At 45.0% G+C, this 24268-nt stretch overlaps 1 protein-coding gene across 1 annotated transcript; it reads left to right on the top strand.

Moving 5' to 3' along the window:
• Positions 1 to 18: 18 nt before the first annotated feature.
• Positions 19 to 20026, top strand: ERICH1 (glutamate rich 1). Its single transcript, XM_068109536.2, has 6 exons — positions 19 to 158; positions 1543 to 1755; positions 10667 to 10786; positions 15985 to 16419; positions 17193 to 17387; positions 19795 to 20026. Exons 1-6 carry the CDS (start codon positions 104 to 106, stop codon positions 19863 to 19865), a joined length of 1089 nt encoding a protein of 362 aa, XP_067965637.1. The 5' UTR covers positions 19 to 103; the 3' UTR covers positions 19866 to 20026.
• Positions 20027 to 24268: the final 4242 nt, after the last annotated feature.

The raw sequence follows: 24268 nt of genomic DNA, 5'->3' as shown, positions 1-24268 counted from the left end.
GGAATAAGTTGCCCATGACGATTTGAATAGAGGAGGAGTTGATAATAAGTAACAACGAACTGCACGTGTCGGCGCTTTCGGAGCGGGTGAGTCGGTGAGGATAATGTCGCAGGGAGGCGAAAGGAAGCAGTTTACATCGCGGGATGAACGCTGGAGAGGTGAGGAAAACGCGCGGGGACTCAACACATTAGGAACAACGTCAACGGATCAGAACGTTCACCAAGCTTTGGGCATTCGGAATGTTTCATTTCAAATTCAAACATACACACGGGTGAAACGGGAATAGATACTCGTTGCACAGCTTACACCGCCTGGAACAAAAAATATTACAGCTCCTTGATCAATGATCATCATAACATCTCCTTGATCAATGATCATCATAACATCGTCTTGATCATCATAACATCTCCTTGATCAATGATCATCATAACATCGTCTTGATCATCATAACATCTCCTTGATCAATGATCATCATAAACATCGTCTTGATCATCATAACATCGTCTAGAATCTAGATCAACGATCATCATAACATCTCCTTGATAAATGATCATCATAACATCTCCTTGATCAATGATCATCATAACATCTTGATAAATGATCATCATAACATCTCCTTGATCAATGATCATCAAAACATCTCCTTGATAAATGATGGTCATAACATCTTGATCAATGATAACATCGTCTTGATCAATGATCATCATTAACATCGTTTTGATCAATGATCATCATAACATCTCCTTGATCAATGATCATCATAACATCTCCTTGATCAATGATCATCATAACATCTCCTTGATCAATGATCATCAAAACATCATCTTGATTAATGATCATCATAACATCTCCTTGATTAATGATCATCATAACATCTCATTGATCAATGATCATCATAACATCTCCTTGATCAATGATCATCATAACATCTCCTTGATCAATGATCATAACATCTCCTTGTTCAATGATCATCATAACATCTCCTTGATCAATGATCATCATAACATCTCCTTGATCAATGATCATCATAACATCTCCTTGATCAATGATCATCATAACATCTCCTTGATCAATGATCATCATAACATCTCCTTGATCAATGATCATCATAACATCTCCTTGATCAATGATCATCATAACATCTCCTTGATCAATGATCATCATAACATCTCCTTGATCAATTATCATCATAACATCTCCTTGATCAATGCTCATCATAACATCTCCTTGATCAATGATCATCATAACATCTCCTTGATCAATGATCATCATAACAACTCCTTGATCAATGATCATAACATCTCCTTGATCAATGATCATCATAACATCTCCTTGATCAATGATCATCATAACATCTCCTTGATCAATGATCATAACATCTCCTTGATCATCATAACATCGTCTTGATCAATGATGATCATAACATCGTCTAGAATCTAGATCAACATAACATCTCCTTGATCAATGATCATAACATCGTCTTGAACAATGATCATCATAACATCGTCTAAATCAATGATCAACTCCTTGTCCCTTTGTAAGTCTTTGTGCAGAAGGCGCTGAGCCGATTTGGTGGAGATCGATGTGAGGTCACCACCACTACCGCCATGAGTGGGGTTCCACGGTTGTGCAAGGACGCGCAGGGAGAGGAGGACAATGTGATGCAGCAGAGGATGGACGAGCTATCGGTGCCACCAATGAAAAGGCAGGAGGAAAATCCTCTTAAACCACCTGTAGAAGGTGCTCAAAAGCAAGGTGTGCATGTCTTGTTTGTACCTCTAGTTAAGGTAGATGCTGGTTCAGAATATAAACTTTTGTCCACCAACGCAGTTTCAACTGGAAAATAACAGACAGGACATATTATTGTCTGTAAATCTTTCGACCTCCGGGTAACTGACGTGCACTCGCCTCGGTGCCTCGAGGTGGACATGTAATAACACCAAATCTGTCCATAAAGTTTCGTCCAAATCCATCCATAACCTTGAGATATCTTGCTCACAGACAAACAGGCAGGGGTGAAAACATAACCTCCGTCCACTGTGTTTGTGCGTTCGTACTTCTTCTTTCACTGCCCAACCATATCACCCGAAGGCCCCAATGTTTGGGTGGCGGAACCTCAGAATCTGGGCAAGGTTTTAAGCCACAAAATCCTCTGCCCGCTCAACAAAATTATTTGTATGTATGTTTGGGTAGTTCTGAAAATCATGGAAAAAACAAAACTGCTGGACAAATCTTCAAATGATTTTGCACAAGTGCTGGGGGTACCCAGATTCACCACAAAGGCACCAGAGAAATCCGCCCACCCCCCAAAATTACACCCTGACCCACAAGGACCTTATCTATATGTATGTGTGTGCACGTCTGAAAATCATAGAGAAAAAAAAAACTGTTGGCCCAATCTCCACCAAATTCTGCAAATGTGCTGTGGGTACCCATACCCAGGGTCAGGTCATGGAAACAAAAAAAATCGGCCCCCCTCCCCAACCTCCACAAGGCGCTGCATGAGAAAAAAAAACTATGTAGGGGTTCTGGCACATGTGCATTGAAAACGTTCAAATCTTCTAAATAATTTTGTTTGTGTGTTTTTGTTACTCTTTCACCGCTGAAACCACCGGCATTAAAAGCTCACGCAGCCAGGCAGCATTGGGAACCCTCCATGAAGCACTGGGTAGCCCTTGCTAGTCGTGTGCGTGCGTGCGTCCGTCCGTCCTCCATAACTCCAAAACCATTAAATCTAGCGGCCCAAAACTTTGAACGCATACTAAGGGAACTCCAATGGAGTGCATGAATGAAAACTGGGTATTTGGGTGAACCTAAACGCCCCTTTTGAAGATAATTTAGGGGTGCTCATCATAAATAAATTAAAAACCATCTTGGTCAGCCCGCTGTCATCTCACAGGGGTCTTCAGCCACCATTTTGTTCCGGCATTCTCAACAATGCCTTGACGTGGAACAGGCCACAACGGTTTCTGTATGATAAAGTGCTCAAAATGTATTTTCCCACCTTCCTCACTGATATCATCGAATGCCCGATCTTCATACCTACGAATCGCTGTATACAGTACATCGCTTTTGTAGGTGCTGTAGTTTTCAAATTACGAACTTGGAGCGATTTTATCCATTATATGATGCTATTTTCCACGATAGACTCACGGATTAAATTATATAGTCAAAATCTATCTGCGGATTTGAGGATCGGATCTCGTGGACTAAAATAATTGTCAATCTTGAGTGAAATCTGGGATTTAAAAAGAAATTAGAGATTCTTATAACTAAGCTTATTCATTTACTTTAAGCATGGCTGTGATCCTCCTTCCTCCATATTTACACAAGAAAATGTTAAATTGCCAAAGCATTCAACTTAACTTTTTCTTCTGTTTGGACAATTGTATTATATTATATTGTTATGTCGGTAGGGTAGTGATATGTAGAGCCAGATAGATCGGTGTGGGTAACGTGCTTCGTCTGTCGCGGTAAGGAATCTACCTTGTAATTTTCATGTGTAGGCGTTTTGTCGGTTAAGAGTATACCTGTGAACATACCAGGATGTTCAAGTGATAAGTAGCGGAGGGATTCAAGAATAACGCCCCTGTGTGTCCACCCACCTGGTAGCCAAACCTTTGTCCCTTATGGCAATGCACACCTGTAGACACATAGTTAGGTCCCTAGCGCAACACTAAATAATTCCCTTCCCTGACATGACTTTGAAAAACGAACAGGCAAGGAAACCAGGCCGGGGCACCGCCGATGATGGCCGCCGCCAATTACACCTCCGACAGGCCGAGCCACATCGAGTGCCACACGCTATGACCACGGAACAGGGAACGAGAAGAGGTAGCGCGGTAGGCGTGGACCTCCAGCCAACGAGCACGAGAGGCGCGAAGCTGGAAGGTCCGGTGGAAGGCGCTGATTGGGTGCCGCGCCGAGGCTGACGTCACCGCCAGAGGTTATAAAAAAGAGCGCGCGGAACTCTGCGCGCAGATTCCAGACCCGAGCGCGCAGATTCCTGGCCCTGGCAGTCCCGGTGCGATCTTGAGTGAAGAGAGTCCTGTCCCTGGTTGAGTTGGCTTGAGAGTTGGCTTATCGATCGTGTGTGAAGATCGACCTCGTGGTGCTTGGAGCGGTGTTCGGTGCTGTGGTGTTTGAGCGAGAGACCTCGTGGGTGCATCGGGGCCGAACGGAGCCGTGTTGGACGGCGGACAAGACAAGACGAGGGACAGATAAGGCCAATAACCATTACATTTTACACGACGAGACAATTATTTTCCTTTAATCCATTCCTGTCTCTGTTGTTGAGTCTCATGTGCGGGATCCCGATTTAGGACATTTTATTACCGGCGCGTATTTTCCTGTCCCTGTCTTTATTTGTAATAAACCCTTTTATTATTTTCCCTTCCCATTCAAAATCTTGGTTGTTCGCTTGAATTAATTTCCTTGCAGGATCGAAGCTGCCGTCGGCGCGATCCAGGTAAGCTTTTGCCGCAGCTCCCATTTTCCTTCTTCCTCCCGCACTTATTATATAGCACAATCAGTGTTTGGTCGTCGCCTCCATTACAACCGTTTAGGCCTATCCGCGGTCTCTGATGTTAACCGGAGTCGCACGACAATATTTTCCTTCTGTTAGGACAATGTTTGAGGACAGCGCTGCTGATTGATGACCTGAATATCCCAAATTATTCAAGATAGTACTGGCCCTGCCAGGCGGACAGCGGTTCAGAAGTGAGGTACTTCTAGTTAGTTTCAATGTCGGATCAATGGGTGTGAGAGTAGTTGATGTGTTGGAGATGATGCAGAGAAGGAGGTTGGAAGTGTTGTGTGTGCAGGAGACAGGGCGAGGAGGTTTGTAGGAGGATACAAGATGTTGTATGCAGGTGGGGATGGAAGGAGTGATTTTTGTGGGAATAATAGTATCGGAAGAGATCAGCAAACAGGTGGTCATAGTGGAAAGATGGGAGAGATGGATAGTTATGGCATGGGTGGTGATAGAGGCAAATGGTGTGTGTTATGTCGGTTTATGGGCCGCAAACGGGAAGGACTGGGGTGGAGAAGCAGGAATTGAGGGACGCACTGCAGAGGATGATGGGAATGTTTGAAATGGAAGTGATGCTGTGCATTGCGGGGGACTTTAACACGCATGTCGGAGTAATGGAGCCGGGTGAAGAGGAATGTGTTGGTAAATTTTGTTGGGGAACGAGGATAAAGAGCGTCAAGATCTGGTGGAGCTGGTGGCAAGGAATGGGATGGCCATAGCTGGTTCATTCCTTCAAAAGCGGGGAAGCCACAAGATTACTTATAGGAGTAGACAGCACAGAACAGATCTGGATTTGGTGGTGGGAAGGAAGCAACAGTTGTGGAGGGTTACGGATTGCATGGCAGTGGTGGGAGAGCATGTTACCACCCAGCGCAAGCCTGTGTTTCCCGCATAACACTTTTGAAAAGTATGGTTGAGGTTTGTCACTTATAATGTGGTTGTGTGTGGTGCTGTGTCTTATAATGTGGTTGTTGTTGTGTTGCCCCAGTTAGTTCTGTTTGAACAGACCAGAGGTACGTAGATACCCGATCAATTTCACAGGAGCGACGTGGAGATCCCTCACATTCAGGATGTTGTGCTCTTGCCTATGTGAAGCCAGGACCGCGCAGTCTTCCATGATGTGTTTTATTGTGTGTGGAGCGGCCTGGCAGCGGTTGCATGTGTCGTCGGTGGTGTCGTTGAGTCTATATTTGTAGTGTAAAAGTTGTGGGTGGTGTCCACAGCGAAGGCATGAAAGGTGAACACGATCAGACCTTGGGAGTAGTTTCTCTGTGTCATCGATGGGTGGGGGTTTGTGCCCAAGATACTGTTTGGGCCCAGGTTGTTTATTGAGTTTGTGGTGATGTTGGTATGGATGTGTTTTTTTTTGTAGTTTCCATTGTTTGGTGGAGGGGTGTTGTTTAGGATGTCACTATAGTGTCATTGTGGTGTAGTTTTAATGTGTCTAGGGGTCTGTCGGTGGTTGTACATGAAGTGGCATGGGTGATGATTGTTGGCATTTGCTGTTGCAAGGAACTGTGTACCTCTCATGTCTAAGTGGTCTTTGATTTTTAGCATTTTTACTTCTGTGTGTGTGTTGGTGCTTGATGGGTGTTTTTAATGTGCAACCTGTGATGATGTGAAGGGCTTTGTTTTGCATTGTCTCCAAGATGTTGAGATGTGTGTTTGATAGGCTGGAGGCCCAAGATGAGCTGGCATAGTTGATTACTGATCTAATGTCTTGTTTGTATGTTTGTAATGTTGTTTATTTGTGGTGTCTGAAGTTGGTGCCTGTGAGTGCCCGAAGAGTGTTCGGACTGGGTGTGCAAGTTTTATTAATGTTTGTGATGTGATCTGAGAATGACATGAATGATATGAAAACATTATTTCTCTCATCTCCCCTCCCGTTCAGGCTGGAGTTCCCCAAGGTAGTGTTCTGGGCCCTGTGCTTTTTGTGGTCTTCATCAATGATCTCTCCGACTCTCTGGAAAATCCTCTCTATCTCTTTGCTCCACCCTCTGCCGCTCCATACCACAACCCTCAGATCAGCAGTCTGCAGCCTCCTCACTCTCTGCAGACCTGGACAAAATCACAGACTGGTCAAACAAGTGGAACATGTCTTTCAATCCTGACAAATCTCACATTCTTACTCTGTCTCTCCGAAAAGACCGACTGGACAACCCTCCCATCTACTTTCTGAACAATCCTCTCCAAGAAGTTCTGTCACTCAAGCGTTTGGGTCTCACTATCTCCCATGATCCTTCTTGGGAAAACCACATTTCCAAGCTGGCCTCCAAAGCCAGTCGCTGACTGGGCATCCTCCGTTGTGCGAAGTCCTTCCTTGGCACACCTGAGCTCCTCACCACTTACAAGGCTTTCATCCTCAGCTCAATGGAGTACTGCTCTCCCCTCTGGGCTGGTGCTCCTGCCTCACACCTAGCTCGGCTTCACGCTGTTGAAACCAAAGCTTTCAGGATCATTGGAATCTCCCGTGATGAAGCTAACTCGTTCACTCACACAAAACACGTTTGGAGACTTCAACAATAGAAAACTCCCTTTCACTTTCATAGAGAGGCCTTTCACTCACTCACCGCAGGCAGGTTGGTGGTCTTTCTGCCTTCTACCGACTCCTCTCCGGCCTCGCTCCCCCAGCTCTGTCTGTGCTCTGTCCGCCAAATATTCCTACAGGTCGCACAAGATCTGCCAGCAACCCCCTTCTGGTGCAACTGCCAAAATCTAGACTCTCTTCTCACCTTCACTCTTTCATTCCGCTTTTCTCCCGCCTCTGGAGCAAACTCCCTCATTCTCTTCAATCCCACTCCTCCCTCCAGGTCTTTAAAACAGCTGTTCACAACCATCTCTTATCTTCCCCCATCCAAAACCTTGATCTTTTCCACCCCCGTTAATTCACCTCAGATCCACTTTTTTTGAAATACCGACTTCTTTCCCGGAAGTCCTAGTGGTGTCCATGTGTTTTATACCTCTCCCACTCCCCCCCCCCCCTTCCCATGCCTCCTGCCACCAAGCCCTCTCCTTCCTGCAGATCTCCCGATGCCCCTGTTCACTACTGTTGTACTTGTGTGCTTCCCTCTCTCTTACCATCTTGTCTCCCGCCCCCTTTATATGTTTTATGTGTCCGTTTTCTTTTTTTTGTGATTAATGTTAGCTCTTACACAAGCCTCGATCTTGTACACACAAAAAAAAGTGTTAAAAGTGACACCGACATGCGTGTTGCAGCACTATGTACCTCGGTGTAATTTGTTAGAAGAAGAACTGTTGATTTTTGAGGGAGCTACTTTAATCTGTTGATGCTGAGCCAGGTTTGTAGGGTGCTGAGGAAGGGTTGAGGTTGTGCTGTGGCGGTGTTGATGTTGCTATGAGTAGAGGTGAGGTTTTATCTCCTACATATGAGGCTAATTGTATGTTCTCGGGTGGTTGTGAAATGTCGGGCATGAACAGATTAAAGAGTGCGGGGGAGAGGACTGAGCCTTGAGGGACTCCATTCAGAAAGTATCGTGTGCGTGATGACCTACCGTTTAAAATTACGAATGACTGTCTGCATGATAGGACGTTGGCCAGCCAGAATTTGGTGTTGTGCATGTTTGTGTTGATTATTTTGTTTGTGAGTAAGAGCTATGGGAGTGTGTCAAAGTCTTTTCTGAGAATAGTGCATTTTGGTAGTTTTCTATTGTTGAAGGCTTCAAACGTGTTTTGTGTGAGGTTTGTGAGGACAGTGTTGGTGGAGTGCTTTGGTCTGAATCTGTGTTGGGTGGGTGAGAGAGGTATGCGAGGGTTTGTGAGTGCAAGTATAAGGTGTTCTGGTAACATATCATGTAATGTAACACTCGTTACAATGTCGTTGTGTGTGGCGCTGATTTGGGAGTGGAGGGAAAGTCACAGCCAGAAGTACTCTGAGGGTTGGGAGGTGTATGATTAGTACATGGACAGTGATAAATTGAGTTATTGATGGAAAGCCACAGTTCCACAAAGCCACGAAGCAGAGAAAAATGGTGGGAGTAAGTGTCACTTTGTAACCAACTTAATCCTTCGCTTGTCAGCAATTTAAACAAAATACTTTATGTGTGGCTGCCTTCGGTAATCTCAAAAAAAGACTAGCAAGTTGCTCGTGCCCACACGAGTTTCTAAACGAGGGAGGGTGGAGGTAGCAAAAATGCAAATGGCGTCTTCTGTCATCGAGCAGGAAATCTGGGAACAACAATTCCCATTTATGTAAACGAAGCAATGTAAACGCTCTAATGGCGGCGAGGTGCTCCATTTGCAACTTTGTTCCATATACAGTATTTGGTTTTTTTATGCCTCGGGGCCTGTAATAAAACTTTGTATTGGTGTCAAAGCCAGTGACCAATTGCAAATTAATAGTCGGACAGCTTTCACCTCTTTCACGTGTTACCGATTGAATCTGTGGTGTGCACATTGAATACGTCATTACACCTCATCGGTAGTAAACTGGCATTGGGGTGCCCTATCTTAATGCTGCCTGGCTCATTCTCTTCCTACAACAATGAATAACTAACATATTTCCTTCAGTGTTTCTTTCTAAGACTCACGAAGGAGCCTGTGCATAGACCACATGCAGGACAAGGACATAACCATACCTGTGTGTACCTTCACAGGAAGTACAAGGACACGAGTCGAGAATATACAAATAAAGTATGTGGTTCAAATGTGGGATCCCAGCATCATTAGAGCAGACGTGTCCATCGTAATAGGGAACACCAGACAGAATTCCTTGATAAAAGCACCATTTTTGCATCGAATTAAGCGTTCCTGATTACCTGCACCACCAAAGGTCCTTGTCTGTCTGTCTGTCTGTTTTTGAACAGGATATCTCAAAAAGTTGTGGACAGATCCAGACAATATTTGGTGGACAGGTTGGTTATGTGACAAGGACAAAATGATTAGATTTTGGTGAAGATCCGGATGATTCTGGTGAAGATCCGGATGATTCTGGTGAAGATCCGGATGATTCTGGTGAAGATCCGGATGATTCTGGTGAAGATCCGGATGATTCTGGTGAAGATCCGGATGATTCTGGTGAAGATCCGGATGATTCTGGTGAAGATCCGGATGATTCTGGTGAAGATCCGGATGATTCTGGTGAAGATCCGGATGATTCTGGTGAAGATCCGGATGATTCTGGTGAAGATCCGGATGATTCTGGTGAAGATCCGGATGGTTCTGGTGAGTATTCGGATGGTTCTGGTGAAGATTCGGATGGTTCTGGTGAAGATTCGGATGGTTCTGGTGAAGATTCGGATGGTTCTGGTGAAGATTCGGATGGTTCTGGTGAAGATTCGGATGATTCTGGTGAAGATTCGGATGATTCTGGTGAAGATTCGGATGATTCTGGTGAAGACTCGGATGCTTCTGGTGAAGATCCGGATGATTCTGGTGAAGATCCGGATGATTCTGGTGAAGATCCGGATGATTCTGGTGAAGATTCGGATGATTCTGGGGAAGATTCGGATGATTCTGGGGAAGATTCGGATGATACTGGGGAAGATTCGGATGATTCTGGTGAAGATTCGGATGATTCTGGTGAAGATTCGGATGATTCTGGTGAAGATTCGGATGATTCTGGTGAAGATTCGGATGATTCTGGTGAAGATTCGGATGATTCTGGTGAAGATTCGGATGATTCTGGTGAAGATTCGGATGATTCTGGTGAAGATTCGGATGATTCTGGTGAAGATTCGGATGATTCTGGTGAAGATTCGGATGATTCTGGTGAAGATTCGGATGATTCTGGTGAAGATTCGGATGATTCTGGTGATGATTCGGATGATTCTGGTGAAGATCCGGATCCTGGAATTTTAAAAGTGATTATTCACCATTGAGAGATAGGGCCAAAAAATATATTTAACAGGATATCTCAAAAGTTTCTGGCCGACTTATGACAAAACTTGGTGGATGAGTTGGTTAGGCGACAAGACCAAGCCGCTTAGATTTTGGTTCAGGTCCGGATCCAGATCCGGCCGATTAGTGGATACAAAAGGTAACCTGTTTAGCCTGGCGGAGGTATGCGCTCTACCGGGTGTCGTTTTAGTTCTTTACAACATTATAGCTTTTTGTGGGGAGTTATTTTCCTTTTTGATTCTGAGTTTAACAATATTCTGCCATTGGGTGTGAGTGCAGGTACCACAACCAATATGAACATGCCAAGACTGAAGGTCTACTCTGTTGAAGGGCCACCACCTGCATACCAAGCCACAGAATGTACATCTCGTCCAGAAATGGATGGTGCAACCAGTGATGGTGAGGAAAGTGATTCATTCGGTTTTTATATTTTAATACCTCCGCCACCAAAGGTGGATGGAGGTTATGTTTTCACCCTTGTCTTTTTGTCCGTTTGTTTGTTTGTTAACAAAATATCTCAAAAGGTTGTGGACGGATTCGGACGAAATTTGGCAGAGGTAGCGTATGTGACAAGGACGAAATGATTACATTTTGGTGAGGATCCGGATACGAGAATTTTTAATGTGAATCTTCACCATTGGGAGATATGGCCAAAAACGATACATAGCAGGATATCTCAAAAAGTTGTGGACGGATTTGGACGAAACTTGGTGGACAGGTTGTGTGTGTGACAAGGAAGAATCGATTCTATTTTGGTGAAGATTCGGATCCGGCTAGTATAATTATTTGAGTGATTCTTCACCATTAGGAGATAGGGCCAAAAACGATACAAAGCACGATATCTCAAAACGTTGTGGACAGATTATTTTGATTAAATGTGATTCTGTATTGTAATTTTCTGGTCTACTCTGGGATACAAAACGTAAACTGTTCACCTGGCGGATGTATGCTCTCCACTGAGTGCCGTTCTACAGACTTGGCATTTAATATGGAATATTTTTTTTTGTGGGGGTGAACTTACTTTTCAAGATGTCTAAGAACCAAAAGTTCATTGGAATTATGTTGAAATTATTCTAGATTTTGTTAATGTGACCTTTAAAAGAAACAAAAACCACATTTGACATTTCGAAACAAATAAATTGATCCTTGAAAGTGATGTAAACTGATATCAAACTCAATTCATGGACAGTACTGTGTTAAACTTCAGTACGTTTTCCAGAAGTATCTCTTTATTTTGCACATTAGCCAAAATTTTTTTTAACAAAAACAAAAGTTAAATTACGACTGGGATTACGGACAGTAAAATTACAGTTCAGTACTTCGTGTAACCCCCATGAGCATTCAGGAGAGCACGTACACGTTGAGGCATGCTGTTCACGAGATTTGCCAAGGTTTGGACAGGAATCGCTTGCCATGCAGTGACAATGGCCTGCTGCAATTCACGCACAGAGGTCGGCTGCTGGTCCAGGTGGTCGATTTGACGCGTTAATTCTGCCCACAAGTTCTCTATCGGATTCATATCCGGGGACATGGCAGGCCACTCCATATGCTCTACACCACGGTCAGCAAGAAAGTGTTGGATCATGCGAGTACGATGAGGCCGTGCATTGTCATCTTGGAAGACAAAGTTTCCTCGAAAGGCTGCACGAGCAAATGGAGGCAATGTTTCTTCCAGAATGGCCCTGTACTTGAACTGGTTCAGGTTTCCATTCAGAACAACCAGGCCAGTTTTGCCCCCTGCATGAAAAGCAGCCCAAACGGTCACCCCACCACCTCCAGCTTGGACTCCTGGCACTATACAATCTTTGTTGTAGGCTTCATGCACTTGTCTGCACACTCTGACGCGGCCATCTTGACGATAGACCAGAAATCTAGACTCGTCACTGAAGATCACGTGATTCCAGTGTCCTGGCTGCCATTGACGGTGCTCTCTGGCCCACTGCATTAGGCGCTGGTGGTGTTGTCTGGTCAGGTGTGGCTTTCTCAGGGGACGCCTGGCACGATAGCCTGCTTCAACCAGTCGTTGGTTGACTAGCCTTCTGGATACAGGCACATTTGTCAGTTGCTGCCACTCAGCCCTAAGCCGATTAGCTGACTTGGTACGGCCATTGCGGACTAACCGGTGCAGCTGGCGATCATCCCTCCTTGTGGTTCTGCGGGGACGTCCTGGCCTCGGTATTGGAGTAGGGACACCCCTCTGAGCATTTCGTTTCAGGATCTTTGACACCTGACCTTGAGTGATGCCATACTGCCGAGCAATAGCACGCTGTTTCATGCCGTAATTTCGTAAAGCCACCACTCCATGACAAACAGCATTGTCGAGTTGACGGACCATCTCCAGAGGAAGCGGAAATAACTTTTGGAGATGTGCAGCAGTTGTTTTCCACTAATACAGAACGCAACAACCCTTGTATACCTGACTGTGAAGCCAATCATCAAATGCACCTGTCCGTACATTTTGCCACGCCACCTATGATATAATCCTGTTGTTGACTTCTTGCTGCGACAGACAATCAGTGACATCGTTCTTTTAACAAATAAATCACCAAAGTGTAAAAGAAACTCACCAGATTGATATACTGAGTTAAGAAAGTAAACCCAAGTCAAGAAAAAAAAAAAATCCATATTAAATGCCAAGTCTGTAGTTGCTATGGCTGAAATAGTCTTACCTTGCACGCACTAAATTGGACAGCAATTATTATAAATGCTTCTCAGGTTCCGATGATTCAAAGCACCGTCTGCTCTTGCTTCATACTGATCACTCTCATGGTCAACAATTGGAGACTTCGGTAGACTGGTTCTTGGCTCGGGAATTGTCGACTTGCCAATGCAGGTTCTAAAGAGCTCTCTTATCCTGATTTCTACTCTTTGACCTTCCCAGCATGGTTGTCCTTGCAACAACAACAACAAAGCATTTTAAGGCCATTTTCCCTGCGAGAGCGGGGGTTAGCCTTGCGGTCCCCATGACAATCTTCTCCATTTTACCCTATTTTCTGCATCTCCCCTTGTTAACCCCCTTGCTGGAATTTCTTTTTCCACCATCTTTAGCCAAGTCTTTCTCGGTCTTCCCCGTCCTCGACTTCCTTCTACATTCATTTCCATCACTCTTCTCAACCAGTCACTTTCATCATTCCTCAACACATGACCAAACCATCTCAACCTGTTTCTCTTCACACCATCCATCACAGGCTCTATTCCCATCATCTTTCGCAATTCATCATTTGTCTTCCTCTCAACGATACTCCGCACATCCACCGAACCATTCGCATTTCCACCCTTTCCAGCCTTCGTTGCTGCTCTATGTTCATTACCCATGTCTCGCTCCCATAAATCATAACACTTCTCACACATGCAGCATACACCTTTCCCTTCCGCTTCAATTACACTCCCCTCCTTGTCAGCACGCCACTCAGTTCCTGAAACTTCTTCCATGCACATCTCACTCCAGCAACCGTTGCAGAGTCTGATCCACCTTCTCCATTCAGCATGTCTCCTGGGTAGCAAAATGTTTTCACACCTTCCAGCTTCACGCCGTCTGCAAGATCCAACTCAACATTTCCTCCATCTGCAGCTCCCTCTGTGCACACCTTACATTTGAATGTAGCTGCCACACTGGTTAATGACCCTCTCAGACCACTACATTTTTGATGAACCCACTCAGCGCACATTGTACATTGAATGGAGTTCACAACAACACCCTTCCTGCATGGTCATTGGTCATCCTTGCAAGTATTGGCACAAATATACAATACTGTTGCTAAAGCTCTCAGAGTCGGTGGAACATGCAAACGACGGCACCACATTGTGGTGTAGTTCCATGATATGGATTAATGATAAACCTCGAGTTGGTTACAAGAATAGATCTGACTGAATGGTACAACTGATTATTAAATTGATGAAGACGTATCATCTGGAAATAATTCAAGTCTACATCCCAATGAAGAGTTGGGATGTCAAGAAATGGAAGAAGTCCACAACAGGTTGTGAAGTTTCCAAATAAATGTCTAAAAAAACCAAAATCGTTATTATAAATGGCGTTGATGCAAAAGTGAGTACAAGTGAGTACTGTTCTCCCCTATGGGCCGGTGCTCCTGCCTCACACCTAGCTCGGCTTCACGCTGTTGAAACCAAAGCTTTCAGAATTATTGGAATCTCCCGCGATGAAGCTATCTCTGAGGGCCTTTCACTCACTCACCGCAGGCAGGTAGGTGGTCTTTCTGTCTTCTACCGACTCCTCTCCGGCCTTGCACCCCCAGCTCTCTCTGTGCTCTGTCCCCCAAATATTCCTACAGGTCGCACAAGATCTGCCAGCAACCCTCTGATGGTTAAACTGCCGAAATCTCGGCTCTCCGCTCACCTTCACTCTTTCATTCCTCTTTTCTCCCGCCTCTGGAACAAACTCCCTCACTCCCTTCAATCCCACTCCTCCCTCCAGGTCTTTAAAACAGCTGTTCACCACCATCTCTTATCTTCCCCCATCCAAAACCTTGATCTTTTCTACCCCCGCTAATTCACCCCAGATCCACCTTGTTTGAAATTCCAACTTCTTTCCTGGAAGTCCTGGCAGTGTCCATATGTTTTATACCTCTCCCACTGCCCCCTTCCCACGCCCCCCCCCCCCCAAAGCCCTCGCCCTCTCTCAGATCTCTCGATGTCTCCATGTCTCTCGGTCCCTGCTCTCAAATGTTGTGTTTGTGTCCTTCCCCCTCTCTCCCCATCTTGTCTACCGCTCCCTATGTTATATGTTTTATGTGTCGGTTTGTCTTTCTGTGTGTTCATGTGATTAATGTTCGCTCTTTCACGAGCCTCGATATTGTATAATAATAATAAATAAATAAATAAATAAAAAAATAAAAATAAAAAAAAATAAAAAAAAAAAGTCAAGAAGACAATGAAGTATTTGTCTATTTTGGATTAAGCAAAATGAACCAGATGAGTTGGTCTTTTTTGAAGAAAAAAAAAGAGGAATCTGTCTTAGCGGAGCATCAGACGTGACGATACATTCAGTTCTTTGTTTATTTATGCTTCAAAAACTAAAAGAAAATATGTTGAAGCAAATCGAACCAAATTTTCCATGTTGGCTAACGGTACCAAAATATGGGTTCTGTCTGGGTAGCATATCTGGGGGAGGGGTGCAGTGTGGGTGTGGGGGGCGGGGGGGGGGGGGGGAAGGGGGGAAGACCCCAATTCTCAATGTAAATGTGTATCATATCGTGCCACCCAGTGGTAGCCGGTATTACAAATTATCTTGTATCAAGTAAGTTTAAACAACTTGATAATATGCAATACGGTGATGTTGAAACCTGAGTGATAGAACATCACACTCGGCAGCCTCATCTTTAAACTGAGAACGCAAAACTATGTGAAGCCTCGAGAATCTTCTGGGTTAATATATTCCAATTATTCCATGCCTGGATGAGAATGAATACCATGTGGAATATTCCGAGATATTGTAAGCACCACTGTATTGTAAGCACCACAGCTAGATTTTACCTTTGCTGATGCACTTCATGTCGTTAATGTCATTTTGTCGAAAGAAGCAGGTGATGTGAAAGCTGTATTGTGATGTAATTGTTCTGTTATCTTTTCTTTTTCAGATGTTGGTCATGTGCTCATTAAAAAGCACCGGAATAGACGGCGTAAAAGGAAACACTGTGCATCAGAACACTCAGCAAGCGAAGGAAAACCAACTCCAAAGCTGAAACACGATTTGTGCGCAAATGGCAGCTCCAAAAGCGATGACACGCGTGCATCTTCTCAAGACCCTAAACTGACCAAAAACAAGCGGCGCAAGATGAAGAAACGCCGTCATCGAGATCGGTTGAGGGCCTCACTCGCATGTGGGGAGCAAAAGCAAGATACCGAGCAAGGTGTTCTTGCACCAAGGGAAGGAGGAGGAGCAAGCGCGGTTGAGGAACCTGGAGATGATTTAAACGAGTCTACACTCTCGACACAACATACCAGGACCAGTAACATGTTTTTGGAGTTGCTGGACTTTTTTCAGGCCATATGGGAGATATACTCCAGAGACGGTGTGTCTATCAGTTCTCACCCATTTACAGATTGTCACATTGTTATAAGTAGATGGTATTCATCATATACTTACCCTGCGCAGTCAACTTGTTGCGAGCGAACTCTTCTGTTTTTGAACATTTTTTTTCCCCCTTTGATCCAATATGGCTGCCAGACCACGTGAGCGATGACATCATAAATTTATATTCTCTAATATAATAGTTGCATAGATCACGCTCAATACATTTCAAACTGATCAGACTAAGCGTTGTCCCTGTCGAATTATGACGTCATAATTATGGCACAAATGACGTCATCGTTAACAGCACCTATTCCCCATATGGAGTTCTTTACAATGAGCCATGTTTAAATTTTTCCCATGCAGCGCTTTTGGAGATATAGAGGTGCAACATTTTCGGTTTTCCCAAGATGGCACTCGTAGCACATGACCGATGACGTCATTATCATTAAAATATTCTACAGGAGGAGGCCCTCCTCTGGTGAAAATTGTGTCAATCGGACTAGCGGTTGCTGAGAAAATGATTTTTTTTAAATGCAGACACATACGGCACACGTTCGCAACCGAATGCTTAACCTCGCTTTTCGCTTCGCGAGCGCAGGGCAACAATTCATACACAACAGGTTTGTCATATGGAGGTTAAGTCATGGGCCTCGAGGCAGTATAATCACGATGTGGGTTTGAGCTTGGTGGTGTGGTTTGCATTTGTGGTATGGTTTTGCACATGTCCTCACCGCTTCGTTGCTTGCATGTTCCTCACCCTCCACGGTGAAGGTAAACACGAGTGCTCCGAGCTGGAGGAGCAGTGGACGGTGCTGGAACCTTTGATGGAGGCACTGGAGTCTGGTTCCTTAAATCCTGCCGATCTTTCACTGCTGGCTCGGCTGAAGGCACTCGCCACGCTGCGGGAAACACATGCAAAAGAAGCCACGCTCGAGTTGTTCCAGCAGGAGACCTGCCTGCCCGATGGTGAGTTGTGATCAAGAGATGAAACGCTAAATGACAAAAGGTCCTTTCACCAATTTTAATCATCAGTTTGGGCAGGTTACCGGAGCTCATGCCACAAATAGCACAGAAATTAATTTGCAATGACGTCACCAGTAAGTGCTGCACATGATAACTTTAAAATTAAATAAGATTGACAAAAAAAACCTTATTTCGAGAGCAAACGATCTTACCAAGATGGCAATTTCCGGTCCTGTGGTGAGAAACATTTCGCTGCAGCCGTTAGTGTGGTCTTGGTAATTTGAAAAACCGTTTGGTGGAGTTCCACCATCATTACATCGCAGTGTGTTTACCGACCGTACTTCCACATCATTGTTTCTTGCTCTAAATAATCATGGCACTGACATTTGGAACAACCCAACTCAAAAATTAACCTGAATACATAAACATCACATCATACTCAGGATATCCATCCATATCAAGATATCCATCCATATCAAGATGTACATCCATATCAAGATATCCATCCTTTTCAAGATATCCATCCATATCAAGATGTACATCCATATCAAGATATCCATCCATATCAAGATGTACATCCACATCAAGATATCCATCCACATCAAGATGTACATCCACATCAAGAAATCCATCCGTATCAAGATGTACATCCACATCAGGATATCCATCCGTATCAAGATGTACATCCACATCAGGATATCCATCCACATCAAGATGTACATCCACATCAGGATATCCATCCATATCAAGATGTACATCCACATCAGGATATCCATCCACATCAAGATGTACATCCATATCAAGATGTACATCCACATCAGGATATCCATCCATATCAAGATGTACATCCACATCAGGATATCCATCCATATCAAGATGTACATCCACATCAGGATATCCATCCATATCAAGATGTACATCCACATCAGGATATCCATCCACATCAAGATGTACATCCATATCAAGATATCCATCCATATCAAGATATCCATCCACATCAGGATATACATCCACATCAACATATCCACATCAAGATATCCATCCACATCAGGATATCCATCCATATCAAGATGTACATCCATATCAAGATATCCATCCATATCAAGATATCCATCCACATCAGGATATCCATCCATATCAAGACGTACATCCATATCAAGATGCACATCCATATCAAGATGTACATCCATATCAAGATGTTCATCCATATCAAGATGTACATCCATATCAAGATGTACATCCATATCAAGATGTACATCCACATCAAGATGTACATCCATATCAAGATATCCATCCATATCAAGATGTACATCCATATCAAGATGTACATCCATATCAAGATGTACATCCATATCAAGATATCCATCCATATCAAGATGTACATCCATATCAAGATGTACATCCATATCAAGATGTACATCCATATCAAGATATCCATCCATATCAAGATGTACATCCATATCACGATATCCATCCATATCAAGATATCCACATCAGGTGAGACATCCACATCAGGATACCCACATCAGGTTATCCATCCACATCAAGATATCCACATCAGGTTATACATCCACATCAGGATATCCACATCAGGATATCAATCCATATCAAGATATCCACATCAAGATATCCACATCAAGATATCCACATCAGGTTATACATCCACAGCAGGATATCCACATCAGGTTATACATCCGCATCAAGATATCCACATCAGGATATCCACATCAGGTTATACGTCCACATCAGGTTATACGTCCACATCAGGTTATACGTCCACATCAGGTTATACGTCCACATCAGGTTACACGTCCACATCAGGTTACACGTCCACATCAGGTTACACGTCCACATCAGGTTACACGTCCACATCAGGTTACACGTCCACATCAGGTTACACGTCCACATCAGGTTACACGTCCACATCAGGTTACACGTCCACATCAGGTTACACGTCCACATCAGGTTACACGTCCACATCAGGTTACACGTCCACATCAGGTTATACGTCCACATCAGGTTATACGTCCACATCAGGTTATACGTCCACATCAGCATATACGTCCACATCGGGTTATACGTCCACATCAGCATATACGTCCACATCAGGTTATACGTCCACATCAGGTTATACGTCCACATCAGGTTATACATCCACATCAGGTTATACGTCCACATCAGGTTATATGTCCACATCAGGTTATATGTCCACATGAGCATATACGTCCACATCAGGTTATACGTCCACATCAGGTTATACGTCCACATCAGGTTATACGCCCACATCAGGTTGCATCCCCATATGATATATATGTTCACATCAGGTTTTACATGTTCACATCAGGTTTTACATGCATATGAGGATATACATTCACATTTTGTGTGATTTGCTTGTTTTTTGCCTCCACAGGTCAAACTCACATGATCAAGACATTGATCCGATATTGGTTTGAGGAAATTCTTGCTTTGCACGTTGAATAACCCGAGAGATTGAAATGACCTCCATCAAACATGGACCGAAGCCGTGTGGCATTTTGCACGTTCGGCTTTTTTAATGTTTTGTCCAAATTTGTACATTTATATTGTCTAATGTTACAAAAAGCGTGTTGTTATTATTAAACAATATTCCTTTTATCGTCAAACATTTTGGTGAAAGCCGAGGACTTTGTTCTTTCTTTTGGTTCCTTTACTTTATATGGTCTTTCAATGGTGTCCCTTTTTTTTTTTGTAGACAAGATCGAGGCTCGTGAAAGAGCTAACATTAATCACACAGAAAGACAAACCGACACATAAAACATATAACATGGGGAGCGGTAGACAAGATGGGGCGAGAGGGGGAGGAACACAAACGATCTGAGAGCAGGGACATCGAGAGATCTGTGGGAGGGAGAGGGCTTGGGGGGGGGGGGGGGAGGTATAAAACATATGGACACTGCCAGGACTTCCAGGAAAGAAGTTGGAATTTCAAACAAGGTGGATCTGGGGTGAATTAGTGTGGGTAGAAAAGATCAAGGTTTTGGATGGGGAAAGATAAGAGATGGTGGTGAACAGCTGTTTTAAAGACCTGGAGGGAGGAGTGGGATTGAAGGGAGTGTGGGAGTTTGTTCCAGAGGTGGGAGAAAAGAGGAATGAAAGAGTGAAGGTGAGCAGAGAGCCGAGATTTCGGCAGTTTAACCATCAGAGGGTTGCTGGCAGATCTTGTGCGACCTGTAGGAATACTTGGGGGACAAAGCACAGAGAGAGCTGGGGGAGCAAGGCCGGAGAGGAGTAGGTAGAAGACAGAAGGACCAACTACCTGTCTGCGGTGAGTGAGTGAAAGGCCCTCGGAGATAGCTTCATCACGGGAGATTCCAATGATTCTGAAAGCTTTGGTTTCAACAGCGTGAAGCCGAGCTAGGTGTGAGGCAGGAGCACCGGCCCATAGGGGAGAACAGTATTCCATTGAGCTGCGGATGAAAGCCTTGTATGTGGTGAGGAGCTCAGGTGTGCCGAGGAAGGACTTCGCATGACGGAGGATGCCCAGTCGGCGACTGGCTTTGGAGGCCAGCTTGGAAATGTGGTTTTCCCAAGAAAGATCATGGCAGATAGTGAGACCCAAAAGCTTGAGCAACAGAACTTCTTGGAGAGGATTGTTGAGAAAGTAGATGGGAGGGTTGTCCAGTCGATCTTTTCGGAGAGACATAGTAAGAGTGAGATTTGTCAGGATTGAAAGACATGTTCCACTTGTTTGACCAGTCTGTGATTTTGTCCAGGTCTTCAGAGAGTGAGGAGGCTGCAGACTGCCGATCTGAGGGAAGACGAATGGAGCGGCAGAGAGTGGAGACATCAGCAAAGAGAAAGAGAGGATTTTCCAGAGAGTCGGAGAGATCACTGATAAAGACCAGAAAAAGCACAGGGCCCAGAACACTGCCTTGGGGAACTCCAGCCTGAACAGGAAGGGGAGATGATAGAAATCCATTCAGGGCCACACGTTGTCTACGACCAGAGAGGAAGTCCGCAAGCCATGCATGGAGATTTCCATGGATACTATAGGAGGAGAGTTTGGTGAGCAGAGCTGGGTGCCAGACCGTATCGAAGGCACGTGATAAACTGATATGTCAAGAGAGATGGCTCTGATTCCCTGTTTGGCGTTGAGGACCTCCATCCATTGTTGAGACAGCAGAAGCAGCATGTCCAGAGTAGAGTAACCTGGTCTGAATCCAAATTGATGATCGGAGATCAAGCCATTGGAGAAGAGGAAGGATTTGATATCCGAAGCAATGATGGATTCCATGACTTTGCTGATAATTGGGAGCAGGCTGATTGGTCTGTAGTTGCAAGGATCTGTTTTTGCACCTTTTTGTGCAAAGCGGTAATGTTTGCTGATTTCCAGGATGCTGGCAGATGACCTTGAGCAAAGGAGAGTGTGAAAAGAACAGAGAGAGGGTGAGATAGAGCGGCAGAGCAGGATTTTAGGACCCGTGGGCTGATGCCATCTGGTCCAGATGAACAGATGTATTTCGAAGAATATTTCACTTGTCATCGGCTAAAAAAGCGAGGAAAGAACAAGATGAGGCTTCCTGAGGCTCGTTTGCACGACGTGCTTGAGGCCTCCTTTCCTGCTTCCTGAGGCTCGTTTGCATGACGTGCTTGAGGCCTCATTTCCTACTCCTCAGGCTCGTTTGCACGCCGTGCTTGAGGCCTCCTTTCCTGCTTCCTGAGGCTCGTTTGCACGACGTGCTTGAGGCCTCCTTTCCTGCTTCCTGATCCTTGTTTGCACGACGTGCTTGAGGCCTCCTTTCTTGCTTCCTGAGGCTCGTTTGCACAACGTGCTTGAGGCCTCCTTTCCTGCTTCCTGAGGCTCGTTTGCACGACGTGCTTGAGGCCTCCTTTCCTGCTTCCTGAGGCTCGTTTGCACAACGTGCTTGAGGCCTCCATTCCTGCTTCCTGAGGCTCATTTGCACGACGTGCTTGAGGCCTCCTTTCCTGCTTCCTGAGGCTCGTTTGCACGACGTGCTTGAGGCCTCCTTTCCTGCTTCCTGAGGCTCGTTTGCACGACGTGCTTGAGGCCTCCTTTCCTGCTTCCCGAGGCTCGTTTGCACGACGTGCTTGAGGCCTCCATTCCTGCTTCCTGAGGCTCATTTGCACGACGTGCTTGAGGCCTCCTTTCCTGCTTCCTGAGGCTCGTTTGCACGACGTGCTTGAGGCCTCCTTTCCTGCTTCCTGAGGCTCGTTTGCACGACGTGCTTGAGGCCTCCTTTCCTGCTTCCTGAGGCTCGTTTGCATGACGTGCTTGAGGGCTCCGAGTGCTTCTGCTCACTGAGGATCTCACCTTCGAAAGTGTTGCGTTTACATTCTGTACGCCTGGCCATCTTAGCTGCTTAACGTGCAGTGTAAACGAACCTTTTCTTTGTTATCAATGGTGATCTCAAGCTTGTGGAGGAGCTTGTATGTGTAATGTATTTGGTAGGGCGACTCGGCCATCCTTGAGCTTTTACATGAATTACTATGACTTGGACCGGTGTGTACAGTGTGTACCCTGGTTAGAATAGGTACACTGTATCCCTGCGTGTCGTAAGAGGCGACAAAGAGGGTTGGCATCAGGAAGGGCATCCGGCCATAAAAACATTGCCTCAAAAAGAGAACCATGACAATTACAACTACATATGGGCAGGGTACAGCCCGAAGTGGAGATCGGTTTCTGAGGTTTGGGACATGGAATGTAGGGACAATGACAGGGAGATCAGGAGAAGTGGTGGAAGTATTGGTCAGAAGAAGAGTGGACATATGTTGTGTGCAAGAGACGAGATGGAAGGGAAGTGGTGTGAGAATGGTGAAGGATAGGCAGGGACAGAAATACAAGTTTGTGTGGCAAGGGTGTCCGGAGGGCGTGAATGGTGTTGGTGTCCTGTTTTCTGAGGAGTTTGTAGACAGTGTGGTGAGTGTGACTAGAGTGAGTGATAGGTTGATGATGGTGAAAATGATGATTGGAAAGCTCTTGGTGAAGGTCATCTCGGGATATGCTCCGCAGGTTGGTCGGAGCGATGAAGAGAAGGACAAGTTCTGGTGTGCGATAGAGAAGCTGATGGAAAACGTGAAAGATGAGGAAGTTGTGGTCGGAGGAGACCTAAATGGACATGTGGGAAGGAGTATGGATGGTTTTGAGGGAGTTCATGGGGGTTACGGATATGGTGTGAGAAATGGAGAAGGTGAAAGGATTTTGGAGTTTGCTGATGGAGCTGTTTTGTTGATTTGTAATACTCAGTTCCAGAAAGAGGATAATAAGCTTGTTACATCCCCGTCAGGTGGGTCGACGACAACAGTTGACTACCTGATGGTGCGTAGGCGAGATAGCGGGAACCTCCGGGACACAAAGGTGATCCCGGGGGAGGAGGCTGTTTCACAGCACCACTTGGTTGTCTGCGACATAAGGGTGAAAGGTGTGAGGAGAGCTTGGCGGGTGAAGTTCCAACCGAGAATGAAGGTGTGGAGGTTGAAAGACGTGACAGTAAGGGAGGCATTAAAAGAGAGGCTGAGTAGGGTAGAGGATGATGTGGTTGAGCTTGAAAGTGGTTGGATGTCAATGAAAGATAGTCTGTTGGGAGCCATTGGTGAGGTATGTGGATGGACAAAAGGACCACCGAGGCACTCGGAAACATGGTGGTGGGATGATGAAGTTGGAAAGAGGATTGACGAGAAGAGGAAGAAGTTCAAGGAGTGGCAAAAGGCGAAGGGTACGGGAGCAGAAACAGCAGAGCATGAAAGTTATAAGGCAGCCAAGAAGGCTGCAAAGAAAGAGGTAGCAAAGGCGCAGGAGGCATGTAGGAAAATGTTCGGAGAACGCTTGGATTCGGAAGAGGGTCAGAGAGGACTATTCAGGATTCCAAAGCAGATAGCTAAAGAGA

This window comes from Myxine glutinosa, chromosome 3 (genome assembly GCF_964187855.1).
Source record: "Myxine glutinosa chromosome 3, kmMyxGlut1.1, whole genome shotgun sequence".
Lineage (NCBI taxonomy): Eukaryota > Metazoa > Chordata > Myxini > Myxiniformes > Myxinidae > Myxine > Myxine glutinosa.
The sequence above is the reverse complement of the archived record's forward strand: the minus strand, read 5'-3'. Positions and strand labels throughout refer to the sequence as shown.